The 12,993-nt window shown below is 43.2% G+C and overlaps 1 protein-coding gene across 2 annotated transcripts; it reads left to right on the plus strand.

Moving 5' to 3' along the window:
- The first annotated feature begins 738 nt into the window (after positions 1–738).
- NGB (neuroglobin) lies at positions 739–11,789 on the plus strand. 2 transcript variants are annotated; one of them, NM_001035515.1, is made up of 4 exons: positions 739–842; positions 5,759–5,870; positions 7,402–7,521; positions 10,406–10,540. In NM_001035515.1, the coding sequence occupies exons 1-4, from the start codon at positions 739–741 to the stop codon at positions 10,538–10,540; spliced, it is 471 nt and encodes a 156-aa protein (NP_001030592.1). The 2 variants fall into 2 exon arrangements, with proteins under 2 accessions (NP_001030592.1, XP_007472473.1); XM_007472411.2 differs by lacking the exon at positions 739–842 and adding an exon at positions 1,970–2,449 and having other exon boundaries at positions 10,406–11,789.
- Positions 11,790–12,993: the final 1,204 nt, after the last annotated feature.

A 12,993-nucleotide genomic window follows, 5' to 3' on the forward strand; every position in this document is an offset into this window, starting at 1 on the left:
CCTATCCAGCTAGGCCAAGTGGGGTGAGGAGGACAGGGTAGGAGGGGATTGTCAGAGTTTGAAAACTGTCACTTTAAGAACCCCGATGGAAGTGAAAAGGGGAACACTGTGGCTTTAAGAGCACCAAATTGAGGTGGGGGGTGGGGTAGGGGTAGGGAATGTTTCTGGAGTGAAGGGAGAGCAGCTGCAGGTGTCCCTTGCAGTGCCTGATGTGGGCGGTGGGTTTCGAGGAAGACAGGACCAGGGGGTCAGCAGAGCCAGGGAGCTGCGGGGGGAAAGGGGGGCAGATCACCAGAGGGAGACAGGAAGTCATCTTCAGCCAATAACAGGGGGCAGTTGTTGAAGTGGGGAGGCAGCCCCTGTTCCAGAGCGCATCGGACAAGGCGCGGGATGGAGTGCCTCTCTTGCTCTCTGTTGGCCTCCAGGAGCTCAGGCTCGGGAAGCTGGGCTATCTAAACCCACCCAAGTGAAGCCAGGAGGCAGGATCCTGCTGGCTCTGGCAGGGGGTGGGACTGCACGTGCTGTGAAAGTGTCCAGGCTCACGGGGCTGAGGCGAGTGGCGGTCACCTGGGGCTGGGAGGATCCGAGCAGCTCTCAGAGCGCTTGGAGATCGCTCCGGTGCTGGAGACTGTCAAGGATTCGTCTTCATCCCTTTCCACGCCCTGAGGGAACGGGTTTTCTCTGGGAGGGGTGTTTGGGCTTTGGTTGCTTCTCCTCGCAGCTTTCGGATACCAGACCATGGAGACCCGGAGACTGTCGGGCCCAGAACAGGAGCTGATCCGAGAGAGCTGGCAGAAAGTGAACAGCAATCCCCTCCAGCACGGGATGATCTTGTTTACCAGGTGAGGGACTGCCCGAAGCCCCCCAGGAGCCGCAGGTCAGTGGCCTCTGGCTCGGGGTCCGTGGGGGAGCTCCCCCAGATGTGGAGAAATCAAGAATAACGATGCACACAAATCTATGATGCATCTCTCTAGCTGCTAATCTCAGCACTGCCATGTCTTTCTATTTCCTCGGAATGGGGATGGGAGGGAGAATGGACACCCCCAAACCCTCACTCGGTGGAATACTGATCTGTGGAGCCATGGGCTTTTGATCTCTTGGAGTTTTATATGGTTTCCCCTTGGGTCTCCTCAGTGTATTTCTCCTGCGGAGGGGAGAAAAGCTAGGATTGATTTGCCCCTCAGCTTTATACTCACCCTTCATTGGGGTAACTTTGCTAACAGGTGGTACCTATGGGAAGCAGTGTTCCTGGCCTGATGGCAGTGGATTCAGTGCTTTCTTTGGTCTTCCCAGGCAGGGTTTTGGTTCATAGAGCTGCCCCCCATCATCTGTTTTGCCCATTTTTATCTGAATATTACCTTAATTGTCTGTGACATGGCAGCCTTCCTACAAGCCAAACCCTGGCCCAGGGGAGATCATTTCATTACCTTCTGTCCCTGTGCAGGGAAAAGAGGGTCAACTGATTCTCCCAACCCCCTATCCGTCCTCCTCATCAAATCACTGACTTTTCCAGCAAAGGCCAATGAAGGACTTTTCTGAGTTAATGAGTAGAGTGAGGGGCCACAGGACAGAAAGCCAGGAGTTGCTGCCATTCAGATTCCTTTGGTCCAGTGAGAATGTAATTCCCTCTGGAGTCCAGCTTGGGCTCAGAGAGAAGGAAAAATCTGACAACTTTTTGCATCACATAGTGTAGAGGAGGGGGCAAGACAAATGAATGTTTGGGGTGGGTGGTGGGTGAGGATAGAATTTAAGGAGAGGGCAAAAAAAAGGGTGAGAGATGAAGTTTGGGGGTAGAGTTATTTACTGATACTTGGGTAAGAGTTTTATAGGGCATTTTAGTTGCCCATATCATTGTTGGCAGGAAAGTGGCTGGGACACATCTCTAGGGAAATGAGACTCTCCCACTGGAGGATCATATAAACCAGAGCTAGAAAGGGTCCTTAGGGATCATCCAGCCTAAGGTTTTCATTTTATAGGTGAAGAAACTGAGGTCCTTTAAAGTGACAAGATTTATCCAAGATCACTGAGATGGTGGATTGCAAAGCCAAAATTCAAGCCGAGGGGCATTTACTCCAAATCCAAATACTTTTTTTTTCCATTTCCTCCTCTATACCAATGAATATATGTTCCTACTGGAGGAATACTTCATCTCTCACACAGGGGATCTGGGAAACTCTTTTTTTCTAAGGTTGGGGAAGAAAAGTGAAAATGAACTAAATCTAAAGTCCTTGCCACATTTTCAGTTCCAGGATTCTTCTGGAAAATCAGATTCTTTGAGAAGAGACATAATTTGGAGGTACCACCCCATGTACTCCCTTCTCTCCCCCCACTCCCACTATGTGTCTCTAGGCAGAGCAGAGCCTGAGCTGTAGCCAAAGGTTCTTAGTGTGTCTGGCTCCTCCTGGAAGGAGATGGATGAGCTGCTCAGAGAGCTCCTGGAGAGAAGCAGGTAACCCAAAAGGTCAAACAAATGATAAACAGAGAATTCAAAACTCTTCAGAACTGTATATAAAAGCTTGACTGTCTTTGCCTTGCTGGGGATAGGATTTGCTTGGGGTTTGGAAAGAAAACTGATAAAATTTGTGATCCACACTCACAGTTTCAGGACAGCAAATAGTGTCAGCCTGGGGAAGAGGGTTTTTGCTCATCCTATTTCCTTTAGGTCTCTGCTCTGAAAGGAAGGGGCTAAGTTTAATGATGAAAAGAAATATTTTCCCAGAAAATGACTTGTCCCTGGCAGATGGGTTTTTAGAATGGCATCATCTTGATGGGATGGATTCTTGTTGCCACGGCTCCTCCATTAAAATGGGAAGAACACTGGACTGCAAGCTTATGACATCAGTTCAAGTGTTGGTTCTGACTTTAACTAATTGTAAGATATTGAGCAAGTCTCAATTTCTCAGCCTCGGGTTCCTCATCTGAAAAATGAGGATAACAATGCATTTCTTGCCCTACAGATTGGTTAAGAATCAAATCAAATATCATATATAAAACTTTTTAAACTTTAAGGAGTGAGCTAAAAGCTATGATGATAATTATGTTCATGTAAATCTTGGGCATTTTAGGCTGCTGGGTGAAATTAGGGATCACCTTAAACTAAAGATGACAGATCTTAAAAGCCTAGTCTCTTGTTTCCATTTCCCATGGGCTCTGAGTCGAGGATGATGCTTTTCTCACCTTATTTCAGATAAGATCACTTATTTTTCAGGACAGGATGAGAAAACTAGGAAGATAAGGTATCTAAGATAAGCCAGGTATCTTTTAAAAATTATTTTAATTAATTTAGAATATTTTTCCATGGTTATATGATTCATTTTCTCTCCCTCTCCTCTTCTGCCCCCCCCCCCAGAGCTGACAAGCAATTCCATTGGATTATACATGTATTATTGCTCAAGACCTATTTCCATATTATTCATATTTGTAATCGAGTAATCTTTTAAAACCCAAACCCTCAATCATATCCCCATCAAACCATGTGATCAATCATATGTTTTTCTTCTGCATTTCTCCTCCCACAGTTCTTCCTCTGGATGTGGATAGCTTTCTTTCTCATAAGTTTCTCTGGATTGTCCTGGATATTGCATTGCTGCTAGTAAAAAAGTCTATTACATTTGATTGTGTCACAATGTTTCAGTTTTTGTGTACAACATTCTCCTGATTCTGCTCATTTCACTCTGCATCAGTTCATGGAGGTCTTTCCAGATTATATAGAAATCAAGCAATTCATCATTCCTTATAGCACAGTAGTATTTCATTACCATCATATGCCACAATTTGTTCAGATATTCCCCAACTGGGGGACACCCCTTCATTTTCTAATTTTTTTTGCCATCACAAATAATCCAGGTATCTTAGTCTTAGGCTCCTTCTTAGATCTCCACACTGAAGAAAAGACTGCCAGCTTATGGAGGTAGCAGTATGGTCCCTAAGCCATATCAGGTTCTGAGATTCTGGAATGAGAGAAGTAATCTTGGCCTCCCCATTTCTACAAATGATTTAGGGCTTTAGGGACTCTGCTTATGCAGACAAAAGTTTTGGGTGTCATTTCTCCCTGCCACATCCTTCATAGGATGGCAGACTCTTTTTGCCAATTAGGTGGAGAAGGGACAATGCATGGGGAATGGAAAATAAAGGGCTGAAGAAACCACCTATAAATTGCTTAAAGGATTTCAGGAGAGGAGACCTACAGTACACCTGAGTGGTATGATTATGGGGTAGACAATTTCCTCTTGTTGGGCATCAGTTTCCCTTCATAACAGGTAGAGAGAGAATAATGCTCAGGTAAGGCTTGAGTGCTTTGAGAACCTTAGGAAAAAGTCAAAACTATAAGAGTCTAAAAGTGAATGCAGTGTAGTTAGCAATGGAGGAGTCCCTAACAACAACAACAACAAACAACAAACATCAAACATGGAAAAAAACTCATCACTCCTTTTTACTTTCAGATGGGAGATGAGCACTAAGGGGACAGCTGACCCATGGAATCATTCAGAGGAATGGTTCCTCGGGACATTTTTGGGAAATATGGAGATATCATATTTGGGAATCTCCTTAATTGCTAGCATCCAAAGGATGAGGCGGTAGAGATTGTAAGACCTTAGATTTAGAGCTAGAAGGGAATTTAGAGGCCATGGAGTCTAGTCTCCCCATTTTGAAAAGCCTTACTTTTTGTTTCAGTAACAACTCTAAAACAGAAGGGCAAGGGCTAGGCAAACAGAGTTAAATGATTTTCCCAGAGTCACACAGCTAGGAAGTATCTGAAGTCAAATTTGAACCCAGAACTTTCAGACTCCAGGCCTGGTGTTCTTTCCACTGAGTCACCTAGCTGTCCCCAGACCCCTCATTTAGCAGATGAGGTATCAGAAGTTTAGCAAAGTTATCTGACTTTCTCAGGGTCACCCAGCTAGGAAGTATCTGAGGCAGGATTTGAACTCAGGTCTTTCTGAATTGCAATAAAGAGGTGTATGTGTGTGTGTGTGTGTGTGTGATTAGCAAAAGCTTTTATAGTATAAATAATGAGGACTAAAAGACAATGGACTGCTGTAACAGCTGAGATTTCCCACATCCATTCTCTGACTTCATCCTTCCAACAACTTTTCAATATTACCAGAGATAAGAATTCACTTTTGAGCTTGGGAATTTTTATTATAATTCTGCCTCCTTGTTTTAGAACTATAATGGATATTATATATGCAATATCTATTAAGGAAAAATAATAATTGTCAGTCTCTTTTGTGCAATATGGAATATTGAACAAGCATTGGACCAGGAGTCAGAGGACCTGGGTTCAAATCCCTTATCTACAACTTACTATTTATGTGACTCTTGGCAAGGTGGATAACCTTTCTGGGCCTTTCTTTTTCTGTCTTTGGGATATCATGAAGATGATAGATCTAGTGATGTCTAATGCCCCTTCCAGATCTAAATATGTGATTTTATGAGCCCCATGTTGTAGAGAATATGTTGTTCTGTCATTTCAGTCCTGTCCAACCCTTTGTGTCCCCATATTTCTTGGCAAAGATATTGAGTGGTTTGCTATTTCCTTTTTGAGCTCACTTGACAGATGAGGAAACTGAGACAAGCAGGGTTAAGTGATTTGTCCAGGGTCACACAGCTAATAAGTGTCAGGAAGTTGAGCTTTCCTGATTCCAAGTGCTCTATCCATTGTTCTACCTCACTGCCTATATAAGTATCTCCATTTTACAGATAAGGAGTCTGAGACTCAGAGAAATGACAGAGCTGTGATCCTTATTTGTTACAGGTTGTTTGACTTGGAACCAGACCTACTGCCCCTCTTTCAGTATAACTGCCGGCAGTTCTCGAGCCCCCAGGACTGCCTTTCTTCTCCTGAGTTCCTGGATCACATCCGTAAAGTAAGAGACAAAGGGAAGAAAGATGAGGGTTGGGGAGGTGAAAAGAGGTCTATGGAAACTTAAGACCCTAGAGTGTTGCTTCATCATTCCCCAGGGAGAACTAGGGACACAGGAAGAGGGACATTCCCTTTTAGGCTCTAAAAATGTTTTCTAGTTCAGGAGAGACAAACTCTTGGCTGGGCCCGCCACTTACCCTTGGGAGTTTTTTTTCCTCTCGCTCTCTTCCCTCAATATGGGGAAGAAGTTCTGCCTCTCCCTCTTGAAGGCTAGCAGTCTCTCTCCCAAACATTTGGTATTGAGTTTCCATCTTCATAAGGTCAGGGATGATATCCTACTGACCCCAGTGAATAACCAACTCTCTGAGTGTGGTATAGGGGATGGAACTCCATTCCATCTCTATCTCCATTTCCACTTTGGGGCACTGGGCCTCAATTTCCCTGTACTTCAGTTCAGTGCCAGATGAGACTGTGATGCTTTGAGATCTTCAGGGAAGAGGCATTTCCTTAATCTGGATTCTCACTGGCTTTGCTTTTGGAGGGTCTATTTAGAGCTACAGGACCGGCTTTTCATCAGGTATCTAATAAACTGCATAAGATACAGGGCTGTAGATAGAGTGAAACAGCCTTGCCTTTGCCTTAGGACAGCTTTGGGATTTTGCCAACAGGTAAGATGGTGAAAAGAGTGAGTGGCAGAGGCCTTGATCTTCCAATATTAAAATGGGTAGGAACCAGCTTAATTAGTTTCAGACTTAAGATCTGGCTGCACAGTTCAGCCCAGCCATCTGGGTAGAAGCTGATCTGCTGACAGGGCAGGTTCAGTCAACTATCCTAATTGGACAGCTCCTTCTAGGACTCCATGAAGGATATACTAGAACCTGTTGGGACAGCAGTGTGGTTTCTAAGCTGTCTTATCCCAGGTTCCCTAGTAGATAGATATATCTGTCTCAGCATTTCTTCAAAGGCTTAGGGTTGGAAGGAAGGAAGGAAGGAAGGAAGAAAGGAAGGAAGGAAGGAGACATTTATTAAGCACCTTCTATGTACCAAACACTGTGCTAAGTGCTTTACAGATATCTGATTTGATCATTACAACAACACTGAGAAGTGGTTGCTGTTATGACCCCCATTTTCCAGTTAAGGAAATATAAGTTAAGTGACTTGTCCAGAGTCCCACAGCCGGGAAGTATCTGAGGTCAAATTTGAATTTGAATCTTCCTGACTCCAGTCCAGACCCAGCACTTTATTTATTTTGAAACCCTTACCTTGTATCTTAGAATTGATACTGATTTTTGGTTCCAAGGAAGAAGAGAAGTAAGAGCTAGGCACACAGCTAGGGCATGCAGACCTAGTACTTTATCCACTATCCTACCCTCATCCAAGAGCTTCTGCTGCTAAAAAGGAAGCATTTGGGGGTCTCATTTTCCCCTTCCCTCTCCCCCTCCAGGCTCCATAAAAGCATCCCATCCCTTGCAGCTGAAGGGATGACCATCTTTGTTCTCCTAAGTGTAGCTCTTTCTCCCCTGGTCCTCTGACAGGTGATGTTGGTAATCGATGCAGCAGTGACCCATGTGGAGAACTTGTCATCCTTGGAGGAATATCTCACCAATCTGGGCAAGAAGCACAAAGCAGTTGGTGTGAAGCTCAGTTCCTTCTCGGTAAGGCAACTCCTTTTGCCCTGGGCATCTAGGGCTAGTCTTAACCCCATTTTGTACCCCCCCTCTAGTTCCCTTTCTTCCACCAGCTGTCTTACTGAGCTGGTAACCAAGGAGCTCGTGAAACCTCTGCTCTGTGCCAGGCACTCTGGTTATTGAGGAGAAAAAATAAAATAGATCTTGCCCTTAAGGAACTTCTGTTCTATAGGGGGAAACAACAGGTAGATACATAAATATGTAAAAGAGAGGTAGAAGGTACATTTTTTGAGGGGGTGACCAATAGAAGTTGGTGAGGAATCCAAAGAAAGAACTGTTAGAGTTGTCTTTCACATCGATGTATCTCTGGTCTTATTTGGGGGGTTTGGTAATGTGTGAGTGTGCTTTTACAGCAATGACCAATATGGAAGTAGGTTTTGTGTGACAATAAAACAAAAGCCTCATGCAAATGATAGTATTTGAACTGAGCTTTGGATAATATTTTTATTTATTTATTTAGAATATTTTTTCATGGTTACATGATTCATAATTCCTCATATCCCACTTCCTGGAGCTAATAAGCAATTCCGCTGGGTTATACATGTATCATCGTTCAAAACCCATTTCCCTATTATTCATATAGAATATGTGTGATCTTTTAACATCAAAACCCTAATCATATCTCTATTGCACTGTGTGATCGATTATATATTTTTCTTCTGCATTTCTGCTCCTACAGTTCTTTCTCTGGATGTGGAAGCATTCTTTCTCATAAGTCCATCAGAATTATCCTGGGTCATTGCATTTGGATAATATTAATAGCTAAGAAAGATAAGTAGACAGACAGACAAATAGAAAGAAAGATAGGTAATACTTACTACATGTCAGGAACTGTGCTAAGCATTTTACAATGATTAACTTATTTGATCCTCATGATAATGCTGGGAGGTAGATGCTATTATTATGCTCATTAAAGAGATCAGGAAACTGAGGCAAACAGAGGTTAAGTGACTTGCTCTGGGTCATATAGCTGGTAAATGTCCCAGGTTGGATTTGAATTTCATGTCTTCCTGACTCTAGGAGCAGCTAGATGACATAGTCAATAGAGTGCTAGACCTAGAGTCAGGAAGACTCAAGTTCAAATCCAACCTCAGACACTTACTAGTTGTGTTCCCCCTTGGGTAAGTTATTTAGGTATATTTGCCTCAGTGTCTTTATATGTAAAATGACCTGAAGAAGGAAATGGCCAACCACTCTGGTGTCTTTGTCAAGAAAACTCCAGATGGCATCAGGAAGAGTTGGACCACATGACTGAACTACAACAAACTTTCTGACTCCAGGTTCAACACTCTCTCCACTACACTGTTTAGCTACTCCTGGTAGTGCTAGAACAATATTTCTACTCTGAGGGCTCTGGAAAGTTGCTATGGTACCCTAACAACTTTCTATTGGTTCATACAATGAGTTTATACTCTTTTTATTCAACCCCTAAAGTGAGAGAATAAAGAAAATTTCCAGTAAGTGAATCAGACCATCTTAGCAAGTAAATGTTCAAAGCCAAAGGCCTAGGACAGTGATGGTGAACCTATGGCACGAGTGCCAAAGATGGCATGCAGAACACTCTCTGTGGGTATGTGCCTACCTCCCTGCCCCAGTTTGTTACTAGAAAGGCAGAGAGTCTCTGATGGAGCTGCTCCCCTCCCCCTCTCTACACTTGCTGAGGACATTCCTCATATTGCTTCCCCCCTGCCCATCAGCCCAGTGGAAGCTCTTTCTCCCTCCCCTGTGTGGGGTAAAGGGGGGCAGGGCACCCCTGGCACTTGCTGTGGGGGAGGGACATGGAACTTGGTCTCTGGGAGTAGGGCACAAACTAGGTCTGTGGGGATGGAATGGGGGTGGGGCCTGGCACTCCTTCTCTAAAAGGTTCACCATCACTGGTCTGGGATGAGATGTATTCCCAAAGCCAGTGTTCTACATTGTGCAGCATATAAATAAAAAGTATTGGTGAAATGAATGGAGAGTCCCAGTTTTTGTTTTATCACTCTTAAGGGCTTATCTTGAGTGATTCCAGTGAGAAAGGAAGAGAAAAGGGAATAAGCAGTTATTTGGGGGGGGGGTAAGAATATCAGTTTATTTATTAGACCAGCATCATAACCAATTAAGTGATAGGTAACTGGCCCTCTTGACAACCAAAATATTGATAGACCTGGATCAGGTACTTACATACACTTTTAGAAGCAATTATTCAGCTTCTCCCTTGATCTTCCTATGACTTCTTTAATTTATAAATAGCTAATTAGGATGTGGGCCATCAAACTCTCTATCTCTCCAAACCATCATGTCATGAGGGCTCATGTACATGGGGAAAGAACCGTTGTCCCCTTCATTGCAATAAGATAAATTGCATGTTAAGGACTGCTAAGCATTTTTTTCCAAATATTATCTCATTTGATCTCTTATAATCCTGAAAACTATTATTATCCCCAATTTACTACTGAAGAATCTGAGGCAAACAGAGAAAGTGACTTGCCCAGGATGACATAGCTACTAAGTATCTGAGGCTGAATTTGAACTCAGGTTTTCCTGACTCTACTGTACCACAAGCTGTCAAATGAATGGGGCATGTCCTTCACACTTACTGTTTATTTATAGAAACAGGAGACAGCTAGACAGACAGACGTGTATATACACACATACTCGAGAATAATGAGTGAGGTTAGTAAATAAAGATTTTAGTTGCAGCTCTGATGATACCTACCACTACATAACTAAGTGGACTTGATTTCTCTATGTGTCAATGGGAGATAATCTCTGTCCCTACCTAACTCATGGGGCTGGGAAGAAGTGGGTTTCTAAAATCTAGAGGGTACTTCCAATGCTTTAAATTCTATTTTGGTGTTTTCTTTTGCAGACAGTGGGTGAGTCCTTACTCTACATGTTGGAACAGTGCTTAGGATCCACATTCACTGTAACCATGAAGGAGGCATGGACACAACTCTATGGAGCTGTGGTCCAGGCCATGAGCCGTGGCTGGAATGGAGAGTAGGAGGCCGTCGTACTCCAAGTCCACTCTCTACATCACAAATATATCTCCCCTTCCTAGTGGCCAACATGCGCGCTCTCTCTGTCTCTCTGTCTGTCTCTGTTTCTGTCTCTGCCTCTATGACTGTCTCTGTCTCTCTTTGATATTGCTCAGATTTCCAAGTCTCTCCTCCTCTTTCCTTTCTCTCTTTCTCTGCCTCAGGTCTGAGTATCCTCTGTTCTTTCACAGTTCCTTGAGAGCCTATGAGACTGAATAGTGGGACTATAACCCAGTTCCTAGCCTGTCTTCCCTTCCCCACTTCTACAAACAAAGAATGGAAAAGAACTTTTCCCCATGGATATGGCTACTCCTATCCCACCTTCCACCTCTCAATAAAGGTTATTAGGAAGGGATAGAAGATGCCTAAGAGGCAGGGCTTTAGGAGCTCCAAGCTATGGCAGACTCAGTGCTCCCTCTTTCCATTCATTCCTGTATATGTTGCCTTTCCCTGTGGACGCCCATCCTTCTAAGAAAGCTGGGAAGTTGGCAAACTATCTCTAGCTCTTTCCTCCTTTCCTTTCTGTGTCCCATCCCTCCCACACACATACTTTCTGTATGCTAAGCCAATTATCTCCTCCCCTTAAAAACAACTGCTTAAACAGTGACTTTTCTCCATTTTCTTATCTTGGTGGAGTGTGGTCCAATATACCAGATTTTGAAAATAGAACTGTTATTTCTCTTTCCAGAGGCAGAAGGAAGGCAATATTTATTCAAAGAAATGACTTTCCAAAAGCGGAATTTTAGGCAGGATGGTAGTTCTTGAAGAGAGATGGCTTTTTCAGTTCCCTCTTTCCCCCTCTCTTTTCTCCCTCTCTCGGTCTACCTGACCATTCCTTCCTTTCTTTGTCTCTTCTACTTTTTACTTCTCATCAGATCTATAGATCTGACTTTGAGAGCTATGGCCCCACCCAAGAGCAATGGATATGAGATAGACCAGGTTCTGGTACCCTCTTGCACATGATCCTGCCTCTGCTTCTAGCTATTACAGCTTTCCCCCTCAATCCTTGCTCATTCATGCACACAGCAATTACAGAAGCTATAGCTTTCCAGAAATTTTCTCCCTTCCTATCCTGTGTGCCTTGTAACTTGATTGAGTGTGTCCACTTTTTTTGTCCTCATCCACTTATTCTACTGATGAAGTAGCTCTCTGGTCTCTGCTCTGTGCTGTGGTTATTATGTAAACCTCATAAGAAATAAATCATTTCTCTGTGCACCTCTTTGATTTCCCTGGATTAGATGGGTATGCATGTGAGATGTGAGGACTGTGGATAGCAGCATATTTTGCAGATAAGGAGAGGAGTCAGAACTAGGAAAGCCGAGGCAATGCCAAGAAGAAAATAAAGGTGTACTTAGCTTAATGGGTTCATGGAAACTGGGAGTCAAGGTAGAGATGTGTGGTTTGGCAGTCAGGGGAGCAGTCAAGTCAGAGAAGCACAAGGTTGCTGGAGAGCAAAGTAGGGCAGAGAGTAAAAAACTAGGTAAACAAATTGCAACAGCTCATCCATGATTTTACCTGAGATCTAAGGGGAAAGAGTAGGAAAGAGCTGAGAGAAGACCTCTCAAGGCATGGAAATATTAATTTATGGGACCCCAGTCTTGCCACTATATCTTCAGACCAAGAATCCACTGTAGAATCTTGGAAACACTGAGGAAAATTCTGAGGAAACTGGAAAGAGGGAGAAGGGATTGGTTTGACTATTAAAGGATTGAGGAAGCTAATCTGTCCTGTGTTTTCTCACTTAGACATCAGGCATAAGAGAACAATGTCTGCAAACCATAGGCAGGTAGGATTGATTTCAATTCATGGGGAAATTCTAAAATGGTCATTAAAGAGCCAGTTGTTGAAAAAATACCTGGCAAAGGAAGTTGTGACTACTAGGTTAGCAGAACATCATCAAGGATAGATTTCCTTTTTTGACAAGGTTTGACCTAGCAGATAATGAAAGTGATATAGCCATGATTTATCTAGCTATTAGAAAAAAACATTTAATAAATATGCCATGTTATCCTTGGAATGGGGGAGGGGGAGGGAAGGATGGAGAAAAAAGGGACTTGAGAACTAATTTGAGGACTGAACTCAAAGATTTAATGGCTCAATGTCAACTTGGCAGGAGGTCTCCAGTAGGCATGCTCCAGAGATTTGTTGTTGGAACTTCACTGATGATCATTTTTTATCCGTGGTTTGAATAAGATCACAGATAGGAACGTTTATCAGATTTGTGGATGAGTCAAACCTGGGATGGATAAATAACACGCTGATAATAGTCCAGATCAAAAAATATCTTAATAGGTCAGATACTAATAGGCAGATACTAGTGAGATGAACTTCAATAGAGAGAAATGTTAAGTCCTAAACTTTGGCTCACAAAAAAAATCTACCTTAAAAGTAAAAGGGTACATATGAAAAATTGGAAATG

Source organism: Monodelphis domestica, chromosome 1 (assembly GCF_027887165.1).
Source record: "Monodelphis domestica isolate mMonDom1 chromosome 1, mMonDom1.pri, whole genome shotgun sequence".
In the NCBI taxonomy this organism is placed as follows: Eukaryota; Metazoa; Chordata; class Mammalia; order Didelphimorphia; family Didelphidae; genus Monodelphis; species Monodelphis domestica.

Bases quoted from the DNA above. Each gene is read 5' to 3' on its own strand.
- NGB (NM_001035515.1), top strand. From the start codon at position 739: ATGGAGACCCGGAGACTGTCGGGCCCAGAACAGGAGCTGATCCGAGAG. The intron at 843-5,758 runs GTGAGGGACTGC...TATTTGTTACAG, and splicing joins GGGATGATCTTGTTTACCAG to GTTGTTTGACTTGGAACCAG. The intron at 7,522-10,405 runs GTAAGGCAACTC...TTTCTTTTGCAG, and splicing joins TGAAGCTCAGTTCCTTCTCG to ACAGTGGGTGAGTCCTTACT.